We start from the raw sequence: 25,082 nt of genomic DNA, 5'->3' as shown, positions 1-25,082 counted from the left end.
ATTACTATCCTCATCTTATAGTTGAAGACACCAAAAATACAGGGTGAATAGTAGGTGGTGAAGCCAGAACTTGAACACATGCAGTCTTATTTCAGAGTATTGCAAGTATTAAATGAACTCATATATATAAATATTTACAATGCCTAGCATATAATATGGCAATCAATGAATGTTTGATGTTCTTATTCATAAGTATGCTGACTGTGCATCATTATTGGCATACTAAAATTACCAAGCTTTCAACCCTTACAGATCAACAAATTGTTAGGTTGATCAACTCATTCTAGTTGTCCACACCAAATAATCTTACCTTATAATTTCTTACGTAGTTATTATTAACAATTTTCAAGCATATGTCAGTTATGTTAATAGAACAAAGTAAGTGAAAAGGCAAAAATGAATGAAATCTGGTAAAAGTTTGGAATTTTTTTCAGGGACCAGCAATCCTCACTAAAATTCCCACAACTGATATACATTGAAGGAGACTGGGACAGAAAGTCTGTACCTTTGACTTTTAAACTGTAATTGAAAAAGAATGATAATCGTGAGGCAGATGACCTAGAATCAATAGCAAAATAAATGCATATATACACCCATAAATAAAACTGATTTACAGTGTCTTCACAGTTTTAGCATATATACATATATATATATTCTATCTAAGTTGCCTTGAGACTATACATTTATAGAATTCAAGTACTTAAAGAAAAAAGTCCTAAAATTAAACATTTACTTACCAATAAAGATAAGGTTTATCCTTGTCAACATTAATGTTATTTAATGGATCCATACGAAACCAAGTGTTTAAGGTGAAGCCATTCTGATAAGGCCACTTTGCAATAGGAGGCAAGGCAATTGCCTACAAGGCAATGAGAAAAGGTACAAAAGTATCAGTTAAAGAAATGTGATAGTAGCTAACATCAAATATGGCTTTTGCAGATTAAATAACAATCAAAGTATAAATATCAGAAAATCACAAACAAATCCATAAAATAAAAGCTAGTATTTTATTAAAACAATCTAACTATACCTAAATAGTATTTGTTGATTATAGAAGCATTCAATTTTCAAATACTCAGTGAATTAGATTTTATCTCTAGGTTACATAGTGGGTTTCAGACTATACTCCAAGAAGTCCCCATCTAGTTTCATCAGTATACAGTCTCTTACATATAAGCCTCCCAATTTCAGTTTTCTATGATTTATGCTAGGTTTTCAGTAGTAATCCATTTGGTTAAAGGAGATTGAATATTTAAAGCCAAAAATGACTGAGCTAGAAAATGTTAACGGAATCAATATTGAAGACATGCAAGCATTAAGAGATAATGTTTATAATGCTAACAACATTGAAACCAAGAAAGGTAAAGCATGACATTTATTACTCAGAAACTTAACCACTGATATTTATAAACAAAAATGATTCAGATCCATTCAAAAGCAGAAAAGGAAAAATATAGCACTCCCTTGAAAATAGCAATCAAATAAAATGTAGCCATTCTAAGGAATAAATGAGAAAGTAGCTGATTATTTCACCTGACTTCAAGAAACATCTGAATGGATTTATTTATTTTCCTAGGCTTTATCCAAATTCTACATAAAAGATAATTACCCATTACGATTTTAAAATTAACCTGTTCCCCAAACAGATCCTCATATTGCTGATAATGGCCTTTCTCAAATAAAACACGGCCCTTCTATGTCAAAAATCTTCTGCATTCAGAATAAAATTTAAATTTCTTCAGGTTATACAAGACTTCCCACATGCTATGGCTCCAACAAACCCTTTTGATTTTATCCTCCTCTACTACCCAAACCCACATTCCAAAGTACATCTAAATATACCAGCTATTCCACTTCTTTTACAGTTCCTCTTTCTATACATCATGTTGCTTCTATCCAAATCATTCTTCCTTCCAACAAAATCTCAATTATTCTTTAATGGCAGACTAATATGTTCCTCATCTGTGAAGCTTTCCTGGACTTCAACCTAGCGTGATTTCTCTTTTCAACTGTGTTCCCATAGTTATGAGTACCTAAATCTACAATGTCATTTATAATTCTTATTGTAACAAGCTGTATCTGCATGTCCAGCCGTCAGAGTTCTTCAAGAGTAAGGAATGTAGTATATTCCAAGTATAATGACTGAAGATATAGAAAATACTCTGTAGGTGGCCAATAAATAATCTCAAAGTAGTCAAAGATTTCTAAGTACTTGTTGTTAAAAAAAAATACACATACACACATACGCATGCGCACAAACACACATACACACACACACACACACACACACACACACAATTTCAAATGAAGAGTTAAACCCTACAGTAACCTTTCAGATTTTAGCATTTAAGCCACTAGTTCAGGCAGTTTTATTATCATACAATATAAATAACATTTTATTGTCAAACAATATGTAACTTTTCTTGACTCTTTAAAACAGGGAATATTTTACCTTGATCTAATAGATGAACTTACATTCCAAATGTATAATGAATTCTTAGGATAATCAGATAAACAACCAAAATTTTTAAATGAACAGAAGATTTGAACAGAACATCACAAATGAAGATATAAGAATGGCCAATAAACACATGAAAAATCCTCATCATCATCAGTCATGAATGAAATGCAAAATTAAAACTATGATGAGGTACCATTACAGTAGATTCCCCTCTTATCTGTGGTTTCATGGTTTCAGTTACCCATGGTCAACCACAGTCCAAAAACAGGTGAGTACAGTGCAGTAAGATATTTTGAAAGAGAGACCATGAGGGAGGAGGAGGAGGGAGAGACAACACTCACAAAAGTTTTACTATAATATATTGCTATAATTGTTATGTTTTATTATTAGTTATTGTTGTTAATCTCTTTCTGTACCCAGTTTGCAAATTAAACTTTATCACAGGTATGTATGTAGAGGAAAAAAAATAGTATATATTATATACATGGTTCAGTACCATCCACAGTTTCAGGTATCTACTGAGCCAGTCTTAGAACATATATCCCCCATGGATAAGGCGGGACTACTGTACACAACCATTTAAATCCCTCAAATTTAAAAGACTGAAAATGTCCAGGATGCAGATCAAGTGGGACTCTCATACACAGCTTATGAAAATGTACAATGTTCTAATAGAGAAAACAAGTAGACAGTTTCTCATGAAAGTAAACAGGCAGTTACCATAAAACCCAGCAATCTCACTCAGGTATTTAATCGAAATATAAGAAAACATATGTCCATAGAAAGACCTGTGCTCAAATGTTCACAGCAGTTTTATTTATAACAGCCAAAAACTAGAAACTCAAAAGTCCATCAACTAGTGAATGGATAGGATGGATAAACTGTGGTATATCCATAAAATTCAATACTACTCAAAAAAAAAAAAAAAAAAAGACAAGAGAATAAAACAGTAATTAAAACAACAACATAGAAAATTTCAAAAGCAACATGGTAAGTGAAAGAAGCCTGATACAAAAGACAATATACCAGGCCGGGTGCAGGGGCTCACACCTGTGATCCCAGCACTTTGGTAGGCCTAGGCAGGCAAACAGCAGGTCAGGAGTTTGACAGCAGCCTGGCCAACATGGTAAAACCCCATCTCTACTAAAAATACAAAAATTAGCTGGGCACAGTGGCAGGTGTGTGTAATACCATCTACTCGGGAGGCTGAGGCAGGAGAACTGCTTGAACCGGGGAGGCAGAGGTTGCAGTGAGCCGCGATCACACCACTGAACTCCAGCCTGGGTGACAGCAAGACTCCGTCAAAAAAAAAAAAAAAAGACTATACTGTATGATTTTATTTACATGACAATCTAGAAAAGGCTAAACTATAGGAACACAAAGTAAATCAGAGGTAGTAAGGAGTGAGGATGGGTAGGGGGGAATGTCTTCCAACAGGCACAAGGGAATTTGGGGAAGTGATGGAATTGTTCAAATCATTATATAGTAGCGGTTGTATGACTTCCAAACTCATCAAATTGTACTTTCTAAACTGGTAAATTTTATTATATGTAAATTAAACCTTACTAAAGTTGACCTAAAAATAAATAAATAAAAATCAGCACATGTATTTAAAACTTACCGCAGCACTACAACCAGGGAAATTGAAAAAAGTATCAGGACCGTGTCTCTGTGGCATCTGATTAAGAACTGATAATAATTTTACTGCATGTCTTGGCTGGGGAAACAATAAAAGAAATAAATGTCATTGTACAAATTTAACAACAATACTTAATATACCACGTTAGCCACTGGACTGTTTTTTAACTAGAGAGAAAATTAATTTTAAATCATTTATAAAACATTTACTAAATCATTTAAGAGGAAAGCAATTTCCATTATAAATTCAAGCATATAGCTCTCTAGAGACAAACTTTTGAACATTAAGTATTAATGAACTAATACTGAATACCTTTCCCTCTGACCACAGCTTACCCAGATTCCACTTTCTCCTCGAAGCATGCTGAACAAAAGCTTCAACTCCTTGACAGTGATGCTGTAGCTGGCAAGAACCCCCAACATATCAACTAGAAGATCTTCAAAGGAAAATAAAGTTATTCTGAACTCTAGTCATGAGCTGCCATCTGTCAAGGTAATATACTTTTTGAAAGATAAAAGTTGTCATTGTCATCTCTCTCTATATATATGTATCTAATACAGCTAAATGTCCTCATGAACAGCCATCCCAATTAACAATTTTTAACTCATTAAATAACCAAAATAATTTATTTCAATTATATGATTTTCCCCCATTAAATCACCAATGCAAGTAAGCTCTCTTAGCAGAAATGTAAAATAGATTTTATATATTCCCAGAACACACACACACACACACACCATAACACAGCCTGCTGCGTGCAGGGAAAGGTAGGTAAAAATATGAAAATATACAAAGATGTAAAATTGTGAATTGGTTATTGTCAAATGAAAAAGTAACAGCTGACTATATTGTCTTTCAGAATTGTCCATTCTTAATATATTCTTGGTATATTCCTTGGCTCACTAGCAATTTTTACCACTTACTCCAGGTGAGACATTATTCCAAGTGGTTTACATATACTAACCTCACAAATCCTCATACCAAGCCTATGAGGTAAGTACCATTTTTATCCCCTTGTAAAATGAGTAAATTGTGGCACAGATAATTTATTCACATTGCTCAAGAACACAGACCTAGTAAGTGGAAGAATCAGGATTCAAACTCAGACAGTATAGTTTCAGAACCCTCACTCTTACACACTGTCTGTAAGTACATTACTAATGGTATTCATCATGCTAGTGTGAGTGTTTATGTGCATATAACAGACCAGCACACCTAATAATGAGAAAAATTACACATTTAATCTCTTGTCTCTGATTGCTTTCTCTACATATTGTGATTAATACTTCTTCTGCCATTGTTCTTTGCAAGAAATTGAACATCTAAACATTTATACTTCATTTCCTCAATTTCTAAAGCACTTCTTAAGAATGAAACATACTACAAAGGTTATTACAAAGCAATACACATATATATTCTAAAAGCTTATAATCAATTAATAAAAAGGTTAGGTTAGGGTAAGCTGAAATACTTAGTACTGATATATAATGTGTATTATTTAATATCATATCACAGATTAATAACTGGAATTTGAGACTTTAAAAAATATTTGTCATTAGTGTATTTCAAAATGGAAACTTAGTATGCTTATTTTCATCAATAATTAATCAATTCATAAATAATTTTATTTAACACACAATAAGCAAGTAATCTCTACAATAAAAGTGTGACAGTGGATATGCCACTTTCAGAGTAATATTTTAATGAAATAAAACATGTCATCACTTAAGCAACAAAAATGTATGAAAATATTAGTATATATAGGTCAAAAAGCATGTTTCTATAAAAAATTCAAGTACTGTAAAAACCCTAAGCTAATATGAAGTATTTTTGTCTTAGTCCATTTAATGTTTCTATAATATGAAGTATTTGTAAGCAATTAGCTGCAATGGCAACCTTTACAGAAGACTTCTTAAAGGTTTACATAAAATACTTTAATAAAACTTTTTAAAATATTTGCAACATCTAAATTTTTTTTCAAGTTATACAAGACTTTATCTTATCTCCCATGTATGTCACAAAAAGTAATCTATTAACTTTGTATTTAATTAGAAATTTTAAAAAATTCCTTGCATATTATATATGTAACACAACGAAGCAACTCAGTTTAATTCTATTACAGAAGATATTTTCTGGAGAACAAGATTAAAAACAATCAGAAATTACTTTTAAAAGAGAAAAAATAGTAATTACTTATATATTGTATATGTAACACAACCAAGCAGCTCAGTTTAATTCTATTATAGAAGGTCTTCTTTTCTGGAGAACAAGATTGAAAGTAATCAGAAATGATTTTTTTTAAAAGAAAAAATACTAACACCATGAAATTTTCTTATCAATTTGCTATACATGTTTAATTTAGCCACTTCTAGTGACACACTATATTATTAAATAAAAAGGACCCCATTGAACTTAACATACTACAGTACATTCAGATATGAATGTTAGTAGTGTTTTGGTGGCTGCCGGTTCTTCCTCAGTATAATATTCAAAGTTTAATTTCTCTATTAAAAAGCAAGACAGAGGTATTTTTCTGACATTTATTCTCTTTTCTCATATCCTTCCAACATCAAGCTCTTTTGAAGGGAAATGCTAGAAATTACAAAAAGTGAAAGTTTTGTGTTATTAATATTACTAGTGAGAAAAAGATAAGAGAATTAAGGAGCTTTATATAATAGCAATGTCAAGATATGAACTTCTATGATACAGTCACCCTCACTGTCACTGTTACATTTCAGTGCTGATGAATTATGTACCAGTAAATTACTATATGTGTAATTTTGGCTCATTCTCTAAACTGCACTCCATAGAGTAGCAGCCAATTTACAAAAGGAAAAAAAAAAAAAGAGCTTAAGCTCAGATATAAGAATTGAAAGATCATATGATGTCCTACAAAACATGTGTACACATAAGTCTATATTAATACATTCCTATTAAGTAACTCGAGAATTTATAGAAATGCTACTATTAATATATCTTTATTAAAAAGGTATTTTAAGAAACAGATGTCTAAATCTCATTTTTCATCAAGTTAGCCATCAGTACCCCATACAGGGACTGCTAAACCATTCTAAAAAAAGATATATGCCACCCTGAAGGTAATTAGATATGATTTTTAATATATTTTCTCAGAGAATCAAATTTTTTGAAATATTTAAATTCAAAGCATTCTTTTTGCAATTTTGCATTCTTTTTTAACCCATTTTTCATTCCATTCTTTCTTGTTTAATGTTTTGTTCCATAAATTTTAAAAATAATTAAATGCATAAGTCAAAATGTTAAAGAGTATTCTCTGGTATCTGAACTACTTTCCCGGATCAGGTATGATACTGTGGAGGGTAATATCATCACTTGTGTAATTACGAAAATGCTTTTATGTCAGAAGATACTTAGGCTGAAAATTCATGGCTTACAAAAAATAAACATTTCAAACTTTAAACTTATTTTCTGGAATGATACTTGCTCTGGAATAATATTCAAAACCCTTTTCTGAAATGCATCCAGCCACACGGGAGAATGAGTGTGCAAGGTAGTAAAGGGTTGGTGGTGAAAAAATTATAGATTTCAAAGTTACTGTTTGAAATAACCCAAACAAGCAAAACATTAGCATTTTTATCTTGAAATTCTTGGTGAATTTTATGTTCTAGCCCATAATATATTAATTTATTTTAATACAAGTTTCTTCCAAAATGGACATGTCCAAAAGATACACCATGCTTATCTAAGACTTTTAGTACCTCAGGTCATAGTTGCATTTATGCCAGATTGAGGGGCACAGAACTAGGAGAATTTGCTAAAATGCTCATTATACAGAACTGTAATACCTATTGTGGTATTTTAATTATGTAAAAGCTTAATGAAATACTACATAAAAAGATACTGTTTATTTTTCTGATAGACTTCATAGCACTCCGTGGTACTGAGATTTTCTAAAACTTAGAAAACAACATCAGTAATTATGTTTGTCTACTACAGTAATTATGTTTTTCTTCTTCCACTCTTCAGGTTTTCCATTAATATAAAAAGTAAAATTTCCATACATTTCCATTTATTTTAAATCAAAGTAGTGTCAACAAATCTACATTACCTATGGAATATAAAGGGAAGTATGTGAAACTTTATAAACATTTAAGTTATACTTTCCTGTCAGACAACCCCATACCTGCTATCATGTCATCTACTGCACTCATTTTCAGCAATACTTGTTCAATTAGCCCAACTTCTGTGCTAGTCTGTAAATTCCGAACACTTTTCCGTAGAATGGCTGTAAACATGCTCCATATTTCTGCTTGACATGTTACATCACAGTGCTCCAAAAGCTCTGTCATGCATGTTATACTCTCAGCATCCTGGATAATAAAGTTCATCTCCAAGTCAAATTCTCCACCAACCAGCTGAAAGTAAACAGAAAGAAACAATGGTGTTAACATGGGAGGCTACTGATAACAGTAGAATGAAATAACAAGAATTCAAAACTACTACTCTAAAAAATTTCCTGGCTTCTGGTATAAAATTAATTTCGATCAAAAGTATAAGAGCTACAGATAAGTGAAAGGTGTTGTAAGCATTGAAACTAGGGAACAGAAATCTAATTTCCACATACATAGAAAAGAGTGATTTCAAATCTAGTAAAATAGAGCAAACTACAGCATATGATTCCTGAGTGGGATTCAGGAAAAATTCCTAAAAAGAGGGTTTGGCCTTTAAAAGTGATAATCAACAGAAAATATAGAATTTACTAATGATAAATTTTAAGACATGAAATTCATTTTCTTTTTTGGTATTACTAGTCTTACAGATAAGGAGATGTAACTGGGGCATTAACTCCATATATAGAAGATGAAGAAATATGAAACTGATACAACTTATAATAAATACTGAAATAATGGAATGAATGTTAAAAAATAAGTTGAACAGAAATATGCAAGGTCTTGTAAAACTTTTTTTTTTAAAGCACAAATGTGAATTGGGTAAAAGAAAGCTGATTTAACAGCAACACATTTGACTTCAGCATTATGGCAAATGAGTTCAAAGTCATACTGCCCCTCCCATTTGGTATTTTAAGTACAGTAACAGACAAATACACATAGAATAAAATGACATAATAATACTCTTTTACTCTCTGCTGATGGAATCCCATAGGAACTATTATATTCAGTTATAAGCATCATTCTTAAAAAAGAACACTGTCAAACTGGATATCCTTTTGGTCTAAAGAATAAGATTCAGGAATAAAATAATAATCATATACAACGCCTCACAAATCTGAAGTCATTGATTCCTTCGTTCATTCAATAAATAATTTATTAAAGTCTAGAAGTTACTGTTCTGGAAACTAGAATATATGAATGTCCAAGATAAAAACCATGCACTAAAAGTGGTAAATTCTAGGAACAAAGATGTATATGTATGTATGCATACACTACTGTATTCCAAAAAACACTGAAGGTGGATAAAAGTTATATAAAGCATGAAGGAAGACATAAAATATGAGTAGATGAGAAAAGAGGAAGCAAAGGAAAAACAAGATTAGGAACAGACAGGGAGTAGAATTAGGATCAAGAAGTAGAGTTAATTTCCTGTCACTGAAAGGTATTCACAAATACTGACAGATGACCACAGAATATGAGGTAAATAGGATAAATAGTAATAATACCACCACCTAACCTTACATGGCATTTAGTACTGTTTTAAATGTTTTACATCTATTATGATACTATTATTATCTTCATTTTACAGATAAGGAATCATAGGCACAGAGTTATAAGTACGTTGAAGAATGTTACAAAATGGGTAAGAGACACAGGATCCAAACACAAGAAGTCTGTCTTTATGCAAGTTCATACAAACATTACAATCTCATTTAAGAATATTTTTTAGGAGGGAGGTGAGGTAAAATGGCAGAACAGAAAACTCCACAGATTGTCCCCCTACCTCTACCACAAGCACACTAAGTTAACCAACAGCTACACAGAAAAAAGCACCTTCATAAGAGCTAAAAATCAGGTGAGCACTCACAGTACCTGGTTTTAACCTCGTATCACTGAAAGAGACACTGAAAAGATAGAAAAACAGTTCTGAGCCTCCAACACCACCCCTCCCTGACCCCAGCAGCATGGCTTGGTGCCAGGAGCATCTCTGGGTGCTGGTGAAGAGAGAACAGAGCAATTGTGAGGTACTGAACCCAGTGCCATCTTGTTATAGCAAAAAGAAAATCTGACCAAACTAAGCTGATGTCCACCCACAAGAAGGCATCTCAACCAGCCCTAGCCAGAGGAGAATCACTGATACCAGCGGTCCAAACTTGAGTGCCCACAAACCTCAGTACCAAAGGCCAGAGTACTCTCGGTGTCTAAGTAAAAACTTGAAAGGCAGTCTAGGCCATAAGGACTGCACCTCATAGGTGAGTCCTAGTGCTGAACTAGGCCCAAACACAGTGGACTAAAGTAGCATGGTACACACTGAAATACCAGCTGGGGCAGCTAAGGGAATGCTGGCATCACCCCTCCCCTAACCCCAGATTGCACAGCTTGTGGATAAAAAAGAAACCCCTTCCTCTCACTTGAGAAGAAGAGAGGGAAGAGTGGGGAGAAGTTTGTCTTGCATCTTGTTTACCAGTTCTGCCACACAAGAATAGGGCACCTTGAGGTCATGAGGCCCTTGTTCTGAGCTCTAGCTCTGGGACGACATTTCTAGATACGCCCTAGGCCAGAAGGAAACCCACTGCCTTGAAGGAAAGGACCCAGTCCTGGTAGCATTCATCATCTGCTAACTGAAGAGACCTTGGGTCCTGAATAACCAGCAGTGATACCAAGGTACTATGTTGAGGGCCTTAGTGAGTTTCTGAGACTTGTTGGCTTCAGGTGAGACTATGCACATTACCAGCTGTGTTGGCTATGGGGCAAAACTCCTTCCGCTTGATAAAAACAGAAGGAAGAGTAAAGCGCACTTTGTCTTGCATCTTAGGTACCAACACCACCACAGTAGGGTAGGGCACCAAGTGGGCTCTTGGGGTCCCCAATTCTAGGACTTGACTCTTGGACAGCATTTCTAGACCTGCCCTGGACCAAAGGGGAGCTCACTGACCTCACGGGTGAGTCCAAGCCAGACAGCATTCACCACAAGCTGACATGAGAGCCCTTGGTCCTTAAGGGAATGCCGGTGGTACTTTGGCAGTACTCCTCATGGCCAGGAATGGCGGTGGCTATAGGGTGAGGTTTCTCAGCCTTTGGAAAGGGGAAAGTGGAAAAGCGGAAAAGGGGAAGGACTGTGTCTTGCGGTTTGAGTGCCAGCTCAGCCGCAATACAATAGAATGCCAGGTAGATTTCTAAGGTTTTTGACTCTAGTCCCTGACTCCTATATGGTATCTCTGGACCCGCTGGTGGCCAGGGGGACTTTGTCACCCTCAAGAGAAGGACACAGGCCCAGCTGGCTTTGCTACTTGCTAACTGTAGAGCCCTAGGGCCTTGAGTGAACACAGCTATAGCCGAGGAGTGATTAAGGCAGGCCTTGGGCAAGACCCAGCACTGTGCTTGCTTCAGGTGTGACCCAGCACATCATGGTGGTGGTGGTCATAGGAGTGCTTGTGTCACACCACCCCCAGCTTTAGGTGTCTCAGAACAGAAACAGAAAGAGACTCTGTGTGCTTGGGAGAAAGTAAGGGAAGAGAACAAGAGACTCTGCCTGGTAATCTAGAGAATTACCCCAGATCTTGCCCAAGGCCATCAAGGTGGTACCTCTACAAGTCTGCAAGAACTGCAGTGTCACTGGAAAGCCTTCCCAAGAAGGATGGCTACAAATAAGCTCAGGCAATGAAGAGTACAATAAATACCTAACTCTTCAATGCCCAGGCACCGAGGAACATCGACTAGCATGAACACCATCCAGAAAAACATTACCTCACCAAATGAACTAAATAAGGCACCAAGAATCAATCCTGGAGAAACAAAGATATGTGACCTTTCACACAGAGAATTCAAAACAGCTGTGTTGAGGAAACTCAAAGAAATTCAAGATAACACAGAGAAGGGATTCAGAATTCTATCAGATAAATTTAACAAAAATATTTAAATAATTTTTAAAAATCAAGCACAAATTCTGCAACTCAAAAATGCAATTGGCATACTTAAGAATGCATCAAGTCCTTTAAGAACTGACTGGATCAAGCAGAGGAAAGAATTAATGAGCTTGAAGAAAGGCTATTTTAAAACACACAGAGGAGAAAAAAGAGTAAAAATCAATGACACGTGCCTACACAATCTAGAGAATAGCCTCAAAAGGGCAAATCTAAGAGGTATTGGCCTTAAAAAGGAGGCAGAGAAACAGATAGGGATAGAAAGTTTATTTTGAGTAAACCTTCAAATAACAGAGAACTACCCAAACCTAGAGAAAATATCCAAGTACAAGAAGGTTATAGAATACCAAGCATATTTAACCCAAAGAAGACTACCTCAAGACATTTAATAATCAAACGTCCAAAGGTCAAGAATAAAGTAAGAATCCTAAAAGCTGCAAGAGAAAAGAAACAAGAACATACAAAGGAGCTCCAATACATCAGGCAGCAGACTTTTCAATGAAAACCTTATATGCCAGAAGACAGTGACATGGCATATTTAAATTGCTGAGGGAAAAAACCTTTTACCCTAGAATAGTATATCCAGTGAAAATATCCTTTGACTATGAAGAGGAAATAAAGACTTTCCCAAACAAATAAAATCTAAGGTATTTCATCAACACCCGACCTATCCTACGAGAAATGCTAAAGGGGGTACTTCAATCAGAAAGAAAAGGGCATTAATGAGCAATAAATGATCACCTGAAAATACAAAACTTACTGGTAATATAAATACACAGAAAAACACAGAATATTATAACACTGTTACTGTGGTTTGCAAACTACTCTTATCCTAACTAGAAAGACTAAATGATGAACCAAACAAAAATAATAACTAAAACAACTTTTCAAGACATAGGCAGTATAATAAGACATAAACAGAAACAACAAAGGCAAATTTTTACCTTTTTGCTTGTTTCTTTGCTTATGCAAATAGTGTTATGTTATCAGGTTAAAATAATGAGTGATAACATAGTATTTGCAAGGCTCATGGTAACCTCAAACCAAAAAATATACAATGGACACACAAAAAATAAAAATCAAGAAACTAAACCACCAGAGAAAATCATCTTCACTAGAGGAAGACAGAAATGCAAGAAAGAAGACCACAAAACAACCAGAAAACCAAAAACAAAATGGCAAAAGGATGTCCTTACTTAATAGTAACATTGAATGTAAATAGACTAAACTCTCTAATCAAAAGACACAGATTAACTAAATGGATGAAAAAAGAAGACCTATGGTCTGTTGCCTAAAAGAAACACACTTCACGTATAAAGACACACAAAGACTGAAAATAAACAGATGGAAAGAGATATCCCATGCCAAAGAAAACCAAAAAAAGATCAGAAGTCACTGTACTTATATCAGACAAAAGAGATTTCAAGACAAAAACTACAAAAAGAAATAAAGAAAGTCACTATATAAAGATAAGGGTGTCAATTAAGCAAGAGGATATAACAATTTCAATATATACGTATCCAACACTGGAGCACCCAGATATATAAAGGTAATATTATTACAGCTAAAGACAGATATAGGCTCCAATACCATAATATCTGGAGACTTCAAAACCTCACTTTCAGCATTGGACACATCTTCCAGAAAGAAAATAAACAAAAGAAGCATCAGAATTAATCTGCACTACAGACCAAATTGAGCTAACAGATATTTACAGAACATTTCATCCAGCAGTTGCAGAATACACATTCTTTTCCTCAGCACATGGATCAACTTCACAAAACGAATCTTGAGACATTCTAAAAAAATGAAATAATATAAAGCATCTTCTCTGATGACAACGGAATAAAACTAGAAATACCAAGAGAAATTTTGGAAACTATACAAATACATGGAAATTAAACAATATGCTCCTGAATGACAAGTGGGTCAATGAAGAAATTAAGGAAATTGAAAATTTTCTTGAAACATAATAATAGAAATACAACATACCAAAACCTATGGGATACAGCAAAAGCAGTACTAAGAGGGATGTGTAAAGTGCCAATATCAAAAAAGAGGCAAAATATCAAATAGACAATCAAATGCTGCATCTTAAAGAACTAAATGATCAAGAGCACAGCAAATCCAAAATTAGTAGAAGAAAAGAAATAATAAAGATCAGAGCACAAATAAATAAAATTGAAATGAAGAAAACAATACAAAAGATCAATGAAACAAAAAGTTTATTTTTTGGAAAGCTAAACAAAATTGACAAATCTTTAGCCAGACTAAGAGAGAGGATCCAAATAAATAAAATCAGAAATAAAAAAAAGAGACATTACAACTGATACCACAAAAATTCAAAGAATCATTACTGTGAGCAACAAATTAATTGGAAAATCTAGAAGAAATAGATGAATTGCTACACATATACAACTACCAAGATTGAACCAGGAAGAAACCCAAAACACAAACAGACTAATAACAAGTTACAAGACTGAAGCTGTAATAAAAGTCTCCCAGTAAAGAAAAGCCCAGGAAATGATAGCTTCACTGCTGAATTCTAACCAAATATTTAAAGAACTAATATTAATCCTACTCAAACTATTCTGAAAAATAGAGAAGGGCATACTTCCAAATAGAGGAGGAAAGAATACTTCCAAACTCATTCTACAAGGCCAGTATTACCCTGATACCAAAAGCAGTCACAGACACATCAAAAAAAGAAAGGAAGAAAGGAAGAAAGAAAGAAAAGAAAAGAAAAGAAAACTACAGTCTAATACCTCTGATGAATATTGATGCAAAAATCCTCAACAAAAACCTGGCAAACCAAATTCAACAATACATTAGAAAGATAATTCATCATGATCAAGTGGGATTTATCCCTGGGATGCAAGGATGGTTCAACATATACAAATCAATCAATCTGATACATTGATTTGTATATCGGATTGCTATACAAATCAATCAATCTGATTCATTCAACAGAATGAAGAAAAACCACAAGACCATTTCAATTGATGCTAAAGAAGTATTTGGTAAGATTCAACATCCCTTCATGATAAAAACTCTCAAAAAACTAAGGACAGAGGGAACACACCTCAACATAACAAAAAGCATATACTACAAACCCACAGCTAGTATCATAATGAATAGGGAAAAACTGAAAGCCTTTTCTCTATGATCTGGAACACAATAAGGATACCCACTGTTACCACTGTTATTCAACATAGTCCTGGAAGTCCCAGTTAGCATAATTATACAAGAGAAAGCTAGAAAAGGTATCCAAATGGGAAAGGAAGAAGTCAAATTATCCTTGTTTGCAGATGATATAATCTTACACCTGAAAAAACCTAAAGATTTCACAAGAAAACTATTAGAATAATAAACAAATTCAGTAAAGTTACAGGATACAAAATCAACATACAAAAATCAGTAGCATTCCTATATGCCAACAGTGAACAGTGTGAAAAAGAAATTTAAAAAGTAATCCCATTTACAACAGCCACACATAAAATTAAATACCTAGGAGTTAATGTACTCCAAGAAGTGAAAGATATCTATAATGAAAACTATAAAACACTGATGAAATAAATTGAAGAGGACACCCAAAAATAGAAAAATATTCCATATTCATGAACTGAAAGAATCGATATTGTTAAAATATCCACACTATCCAAAGCAATCTATAGATTCAATGCAATCCCTATCAAAATACCAATGACATCCTTCAGAGAAATAGATAAAACAATGCTCAAATTTATATGGAATCACAAAAGACCTAGAATAGCCAAAGCTACCCTAAGCAAAAAGAACAAAACTGGAGAAATCACATTACCTGACTTCAAATTATATTACAGAGCTATAGTAACCAAAACAGCATGGTACTGGCATAAAAACAGACACAGAGACCAATGTAACAGAACAGAGAACCCAGAAACAAATCTGCATGCCTACAGTGAACTCATTTTTCACAAAGGTGCCTAGAACATACACTGGGGAAAAGACAATCTCTTCAATAAATGATGCTGAGAAAACTGGATATCTGTATGCAGAAGAATGAAACTAAACCCCTGTCTCTCATGATATACAAAAATCAAATCAAACTGGATTAAAGACTTAAATCTCAGACCTTAAACCATGAAACTACTATAAAAACACATTGAGGAAAATTTCCAGGACACTGGTCTGAGCAAAAATTTCTCCAGCAATACCCCACAACCACAGGTAACCTAAGCAAACATGAACAAATGGAATCACATCAATTTAAAAAACTTCTGTGCAGCAAAGGAAACAATCAAAAAAGTGAAGGGACAACTGAGAGAATGGGAGAAAATATTTACAAACTACCCATCTGACAACAAATTAATAACCAGAATACATATGGAGCTCAAGCAGCTCTATAGGAAAATATCTAATAATCCGAACAAAACATGAGCAAAAGATTTAAATAGTAATTTCTCAAAAGAAGATATACAAATGGCAAATGGGCATATGAAAGATGCTCAATATCACTGATCATCAGGGAAATTCAAATCAAAACTACAGTGAGATATCATCTCACCCCAGTTAAAAATGTCTTATGTTCAAAAGACAGGCATAATAAACACTGGCAAAAAATGTGAAGAAAAGGGAACACTTGTACACTATGAGTGGGAATGTAAATTAGTACAACCACTGTGGATGACAGTTTGGACATTCCTCAAAAAACTAAAAATTGAGCTACCATAGGATCCAGCAATCCTACTGCTGAGCACATACCCAAAAGAAAGGAAATCAGAATATTGAAGAGATATCTGCACTCCTATGTTTGTTGCAGCACTGTTTACAATGGCTAAGATTTGGAAGCAATCTAAGTGTCTAACAACAAATGAACGGCTGAAGAAAATGTAGTACACATACACAATGGAGGACTATTCAGCCATAAAAAAGAATGAGATCCCATCATTTGCAACAACAAGGATGGAGTTGGAGATTATTTTGTTAAATGAAATAAGCCAGGCACAGAAAGACAAACATGGCATGCTCTCACTTATTTGTCAGATCTAAAACTCAACTCAAGGACACAGAGAGTAGAAGGATGGATATCAGAGGTGGGAAAGGGTAGTGAGTAAGTGGGGCTGGTTAATGGGTACCAAAAAGATAGTTAGAAAGAATCAATAACATCTACTATTTGACAGCACAACAGGTGACTATAGTCAATAATAACTGTACATTTCAAAGTAACATAAAGAGTATAATTGGATTGTTAGCAACTCAATGGATAAAAGCGTGAGTGAGTGGATGGATACCCCATTCTTCATGGCATGTTTATTTCACATTGCATGTATCAAAACATCTCATGTACCCCGTAAATACAGATAAACCTACCAGAATTTTTTTAATTTATTAAAAAAAAGAATATCTTTAAAGTCGTCTAAGATTAACAATTTTTGGAAACATTTGTCTCAAATTTTGAAATATTACATTATGCATATGTTTTTCAGTATAACAGAGACAAAAGGTATAAGCAACTAGCCCCTCTGTGAAATTCTGCCCTTTGACTGACCTAGATATTCTCTCTAGTTAAAGGCTAGTTTCACTTTTCATACAAAACAACTTCAACTCCTTCTACTATTTCAGGTTTACTAATGAAAATAGCTACAATAGTGATTAAGAGATTGGCTCTGAATTCAAACTTTCTGGATTCAGATTCTAACTCTACCACTCACTAGCTGTGTGTCTTTAATGATGGCATTTCTTTCCTTTTTATTTTTTAAGAGATAAGATCTCACTATGTTAAACAGGCTGGTCTCAAACTCCTTGCCTCAAGTGATCATCTCATCTCTGTCTCCCAAAGTGCTGGGATTACAGGTGTGAGTCACAACACTCGGCCTATAAAACCATTTCTCTAAGCCGCAGCTACTTCATCTACAAAAGGCGAATATAAGTTCCTGTCTAAAAGACACCAAAAGCAATAGCAACAAAAGCAAAAGTTGACAGGTGAGATCTAATTAAACTTAAGGACTTCTGCATAGCAAAAGAAACTATCAATGGAGTAAAGAGACAACCTAAAGAATATGAGAAAATATTTTCAAACTATGCATCTGACAAAGATCTAATATCCAGAATCTATAAGGAACTTAAATTTACAAGAGAAAAACAACCCCAATAAAAAGTGGGCAAAGGACATGAACAGACACTTTTCAAAAGAAGACATAAGTGTGACCAACAAGCTTATGAATAAAAAGCTCAATAAAACTGATCATTAGAGAAATGCAAGTCAAAATCACAATGAGATACCATCTCATTCCAGTCAGAATGGTTATTATTAAAAAGTCAAAAATAACAGGTGCTGGTGAAGTTGCAAAGAAAAGGGAACACTTACATGCTGTTGGTGGGAGTGTAAATTAGTTCTACCATTGTGGAAAGCAGTATGTCAATTCCTCAAACAGCTAAACACAAAACTACTTTTCGACCCAGCAATCCCATTACTGGGTATATATCCAGAGGAATACAAATTATTTTACCATGTAAACACATGCATGTAAATGTTCACTGCAGCACTATTCACAACAGTAATGGCATAGAATCAACCTAAACGCTCATCAATGACAGACTGGATAAAGAAAATGTGATACATATACAAGATGGAATACTGTGCAGCCATAAAAAGGAATGATACCATGTCTCTTGTGGGGATATGGATGGAGCTGGAGGCTAATTATCCTTAGCAAACTAATGCAGGAACAGAAAACCAAATACCGCACGTTCTCACTTGTAAGTGGGAGCTAAATAATGAGAACTTACTAACATAAAGAAGGAAACAACAGACACTGGGGTCTATTTGAAGGTGGATGGAGGGAGAGAAGCAAAAAGGTAACTATTGGGTACTGGGCTTAATACATACCTGAGTGATGAAATAATCTGTACACCAAACCCCCATGACATGAGTTTACCTATGTAACAAAATTTCACATGTACCTACAAACCTAAAAAAAAGTTTCTGTCTAATAGAATTGTTGGGAGCATTAAATGAGATAATTGAGTTAAGTACTTAGGCACAATGGGAGACATACAGTTAGCATTTAGTTAAGGTTAGCACTTATCAGCTCTCTAACCACCCCAGCTTCCAGCTATTTTAAAAAAAAAAAAAAAAAAAAAGGTCATCACCGATCAAACACCTCTGAAGTATCATGAAACTCAGCAAGCTTGTCTTATGTTTCCAGAAAAATCAAATGTATTGTGGATCATGCACTCTATTAGATAATACTCGGACATTTACTGAAACTAACTCAAACATCACTTTTTTACCATACCATTGCCTTACTATAAAACTCCTTTTTGTTCATTATTATGAGCCCAACTGACTTGAGTCTGTCACTACTGTGAATCTTTAACACTAGTGATTGGTAATTCAGAAAAGGTTCTCGAGAAATAAACCATATAAAAACAAAAGGTTGGAAAATCAATAATATAGACACTTACTGATTGAACCAATAGAAGCAGATAATGAGGTTTATGCCTATGGGCCTCTGTATAAATTTGTAGAATAAAGGGTATACACTTGAATTGTAGAGTATTGAAGAATTTTTTTAGATGAATCTCCTAAACCAGTTGTAACTGCTTTAGCAGAGTCTGGTATAACCAAATAATTACATATGTAAATAGCCTGCTTTGAAAGGAATTAACAATTAATATATGTAATTCTAACAATCAGGCTCTGTTACATGAAGCCTGAGTATACATCTTTAACAGCCAAAAACACAATGCCCCTTTCTATGTATCATTTAGCTCTCTGATTTCATTGCCGGAAGCAGTAAAAATATTTACTACAGATGTTGTAATGGGCCTATGCTTTCTACAGTGAGATGTTTTTATAACCTTTATTGTTAACTTTTAATACTCATGTTAAAGAGGCTAACTGCCAAATGAAAATAACATCCCAAGATTATGAAAATATTTATTTGCTTGCAATGAGTTGTTTATTAGCAACTAAAGCATATAGTAAGTAAAAACAGTTGATCTCCATTGTTTAAACAATTCTCTAACGATCCTATGAAGAACTACAGTGAGGCTTCATTGTCCTCATAGAAAGAAACTGAAGATAAGTGAGGTTAAGCAACAAGACTAAGGTCACACATAAGTAAACGGCAGATCCAGGATACTAATATAGACTACAAAATGCACTTAATCACTTGCTATGAAGTCAGAAGTGTAGATTTAAGAAAGAGAGAGGTGGTATTTATAAAAGCTCTATGAAGAGTAAAATGAGGAAACAATGATTTTTTTGTGGGTAAGAAATGAAACATCTACACATCATAGTCTATAATTTAAAAGAATTTGTTAAAGTTATTTCAGCAAGAAAGCAGATTTTGAAGGTTCTAATATAAGAAAATCAAATAAAAATACTTTAAAAACACATAAGAAAACATCTTAAATAGCAAAGGAAGTGATGTAGCAAAGCTGAAAAAGCTAAATAAAAAACAAAGCTAAATATCAAAAATCTGTTCTTTGAGTTACTTAGCATGTGTAGCAAGATACAAAGCAGGAAATACAGATGAAAAACAAGTTTACACTGTTTAGAAAACAGTTTGGAATAGTGCTGGTTCATAGACACAATTATATTTGTACTTTCACAATACATCATGTGCATTATGTATTACTTAATATTGTATTTGTGTTTTACACATTTTATGTACTTTCAATGATTTGAGAATTTGAAAGTCTTTCAACATCATTTCAAGGTATCCTATACTCCATCATTTACTAGTACATTGCTTACAAAATGTCACTTGTGTCATATCTATTCTTTAAAAATATTTGTAATTCTTTTATCAAAGAATGGGTAAATGCCTAAAATTTGTTTCTATTTTATTATGAATTGTGTATTGTTATTAAGATTATATTGCAATTAAAATTAACAATTAAAAAATACAAAATAAAAAATAAAAATCTGTTCTTTGAAAAGATGTGTCAAATCACTGTGACCATAGTATAAAAGAAGGATAAACTAGTTGAGACATCCTATAAATCTGAATGCATCTTTGTGATACTCTATTTGCACGGTTAATGGTGTTCTTTTCCTCCAGGCCTTCTAAAAATTCTGAAAGGTACTACCGCTGTTAGAGAAGTGGTCCACAATGATGCTTGCTACTCAAGAATCAGTCTTAAGTGAATTTGTATAAAATAAATATCATAGCTGAGCTTTTCAAACTGCAGTAACTTTTATTTACATAAAGTAAATAAACTTTACTGAATAAAAATTTTGAAATACAAAATGCTGACTTGGAAACATGTTGTCTTCTAAGAACACTAAGTTTATAAATACTAGCAAATTAAGTACCTTTTGTGTATGTTTTAGGTATAGAGTGAGTCTTTAAATATCTTAATTTGAAATATTAGATTTCATATGCTATCATTCGATGTTCCTTATTTAAATCAAAGTGAACAACTGTTAAACTGCTGGATTTATTTGCAATTTGTTATTTTGGATAAACTCTAAAATGGTAACACTTTTCAGAAAGTCCAAATTAACTCCCAGCCTCAGCTTTTTCTAATTCCCAGCTACTGCCATAAGGAAAGTTTCTACAATACCATCCCTCACTTCACAGAAAATCTTTTATATGTGTTACTCCCCATGCATGACACAGGGTTCCCTCTCAAACCCTGGATTTGTTAACTTCCATTAAATCTACGAATATCAATTTAGATACCACTTAATCCAGAAACTCTTTCCAGTACCCACAAAGATGGCTTTTCTTGAACTCCCATTACAGCTATCCATACCACAGCAGTGGTGTTATAGACTAAATGTTTATATATCACTGTATAAACACATATATATGTGCTATATATCATATATAACACATAATGTTATAGACTAAATGTTCGTGCCCTCAACAGTCAAGTAGACAAGAAAAGTTTCTAAGAAAATTGTTCTCTCACCATTGCTGTAACTGAACAAAGGAATATGAATAAGCAGAAACAGTAAGAAAGGAGTCCCATACTACACAGTCTTAATTACTAAAAATTTATAATAACTTTTAATAATATAGTCCATACAACAGAATATTATTCAGCCATAAAAAGGAATGAAGTTCTGACACATGCTACAACATGGATTAATCTTGAAACCTCATGCTAAGTGAAATAAACCAGACACAAAAAGGCAAATATATGACCCCAATTACACGAAATATCTAAAATAAAGTGGGAGGAATCACTCTCTAACTTTAAGACATGCTATATAGCTATAATAATTCAAGACTGTGTAGCACTGGTGAGCTGACAGACACATAGATCACGAAGCATAAATGAAAACCCAGAAATAGCCCTAAATGATTATCAACAAGTTATTCTGAAGAAAGATACAAAAGCAATGCGCAATGGATGACGACCAACCTTTTTAGCAAATAATGTCATAGCAACTGGTTATCAACAGGCCAAAAAACATGAAACTCCACCTATAAGATATTGCACATCTTTTATAAAAATTAACTCATAATTAATCATAGGAGGATAACATAGCAGAAAATATTCAGGACCTAGAGCCTGGCTACAAGTTTTTAGATATGACACCAAAAGCAGGATCTATTCAAGATACCACTAATAAATTGGGCTTCACAAAAATAAAAACTTTCACTCTGAGAAAGATCATGCTGAAGAGTTGAAAAGATAAGCTACAGACTGGAAGAAAGTATTTGTAAACCACATATCTAATAAAGGACTCATCTAGAATGTATAAAGTACCCTCAAAAATTGACAGTAAAGAAGCTGGCCATTCAATCAGAAAATGGGCAGAAGACATGAAGAAGCATTTGATCCAAGAGGATCTATGGATTGGCACAAAGAGTTATCCCTGCATATATTATCAGAACAGTTAAAACAGAAAACAGTAGTAACGGCAAGTGCTGGTGTGGATGCAAAAAAAAAATAAAAAAAAAGTGGATCTGTCATAAATTGCTTGTAAGGACATAAAATGGTAGTCACTCTGAAAATAGTTTGGCAGTATATTACAAAACTAAACATACAGTTAGCATATTATCAAGTAATTTCACTACTCGGAATTTATCCCAGGGAAATGGAAACACAGCTACAACAAAACCTGTACATAATTGTTAAGAGCAGCTTTATTTGAATAGTCATAAAGTAGAAACAACTAAATGCCCTCCCAAAAAGTACATGGCTAAATGAACTATGGCAAGTCCATACCATGAAATGCTGCTCAGCAATAAAAAGGAACAAACTGTCAATACACACAACAACCTGGATAAATATCACAGGTATTATGTTGAGTGAACAAAATCAGTCTCCTAAGATCACATAAAATACGATTCTATTTATGTAACATTCTCTAAATGACAACATAATAAAGACAGAAAAGAGAGTAGTAGTTACCAAGAGTTAGGGTTCATGGTAAGAGGATGGGTGTGACTATATTTGTAGTAATAGAATACTTCTCTATCTTGGCATTTTAGGTAGGTAACTGTCAAAATCTCAGCTAACCACCAAAGTAGCAGATATACTGAGTTTAATAAAATATATTATTAATGTTAATTGTATCTGTTTCTTTTGCTTTATAAATGTGGCTACTAGAAAATTTAAAAGTACGTCTGGCTCATTTTATATTTCTATTGGTAGTGCTGTTTTAGAAGCTAACAATCTAGCTGGCCAATTGAAAGAATATATAAAACACTTATGGAACAATCATTTGCTAAAATGTATTAACCAATAGTTCAGAAATAGAAGAGGATAGTACAATGACAGTCCAATAAATACATCTTCATGAAAAGATGAGATTTGCAATGGGTATGGATAACTATGAAAGATACTGCCATGCATCTGAAAACAGAAAGTGCCCTGTACTAGAGAAAAAACTAAGAGATATAAAATATGAAGAACAGTGAATATGCTAGCTAAACAAAGCAGGGAACAGTCAGAAAACAGAAAGCAGAGAAATACAGTGAGATTACAAGGAGGTTCTATATTACTCTGTTCTCATACTGCCATGAAGAAATACCTGAGACTGGGTAATTTGAAAAGAAAAGAGGTTTAATTGACTCACATTCCACATGGTTGGGGAGGCCTCAGGAAACTTACACTTATGGCAGAAGGCATCTCTTCACAGGGCAGCAGGAGACAGAATGAGTGCAAGCAGGGGAAATGCCAGATGCTTATGAAACCATCAGATCTCATAAGACTCACTCACTATCATGAGAACAGCATGATGGAAACTGCCCCCATGATTCAATTATCTCCACCTGGTCCTGTCCTTGACATGTGGAGATTATTACAATTCAAGGTGAGGCTTGGGTTGGGACACAGAGCCAAACCATATCAGACTCCAAGAAAAAAAATCAAAATGCAAAAGAATTTGTTCACTTAGAATAGGAATAAGGAGATAATTAAAATTTTTTCCAAACAACTCAGCATGTTAGTAGTATGTAAAACAGAATGAAACAGAAAAGAACCTCTCACTCATCATTAGAATAGCATAATATAATAACCTGAGTCTGTAAAGAGAAAAAAAAATGAGGATGGAGAAGAAAATCTAAGCGATAGCAAAATAAACTAGCGAGAGATAAGTGAGACTAGTAAGAGAGACAAGTGAGACTAGTGAGAGATAAAGGGTGAGACATCTCTTTTATTCAATTCATCATTCTCCCACTAGAGCTCTCAGTCTAAAACACACACGTCACAGGCATTAAAAAAAAAAGAAGAAAACCACAGGCATCACACTATTCAAATTCAAACTGTACTACAAGGCAACAGTAACCAGGTACTCATACAAAAACAGACACACAGACCAACAGAACAGATTAGACAAACCAGAAATAAAGCCACACATCTACAACCATCTGATCTTCAACAAAGTCAACATTAACAAACAATGGGGGAAAGGACTCCCTATTCAATAAATGGTGCTAGGGTAACTGGCTAAACAT

At 33.9% G+C, this 25,082-nt stretch overlaps 1 protein-coding gene across 3 annotated transcripts in view; it reads right to left on the bottom strand.

Moving 5' to 3' along the window:
• Positions 1 to 25,082, bottom strand: part of NBEA (neurobeachin) — a 731,202-nt gene that overhangs the window by 634,782 nt on the left and 71,338 nt on the right. For all 3 annotated transcript variants that reach the window (XM_073013351.1, XM_073013354.1, XM_073013348.1), the window contains exons 2-5: positions 8,263 to 8,494; positions 4,436 to 4,536; positions 4,083 to 4,178; positions 738 to 859 (exon numbers count right to left, since the gene is read on the bottom strand). In XM_073013351.1, the coding sequence (XP_072869452.1) occupies positions 738 to 859; positions 4,083 to 4,178; positions 4,436 to 4,536; positions 8,263 to 8,494 (551 nt within the window). The remainder of the gene's footprint in view (positions 1 to 737; positions 860 to 4,082; positions 4,179 to 4,435; positions 4,537 to 8,262; positions 8,495 to 25,082) is intronic.

The sequence above is a fragment of the Chlorocebus sabaeus genome, chromosome 3 (genome assembly GCF_047675955.1).
Source record: "Chlorocebus sabaeus isolate Y175 chromosome 3, mChlSab1.0.hap1, whole genome shotgun sequence".
Taxonomy (NCBI): domain Eukaryota; kingdom Metazoa; phylum Chordata; class Mammalia; order Primates; family Cercopithecidae; genus Chlorocebus; species Chlorocebus sabaeus.
This window is presented reverse-complemented; position numbering and strand designations above follow the sequence as displayed.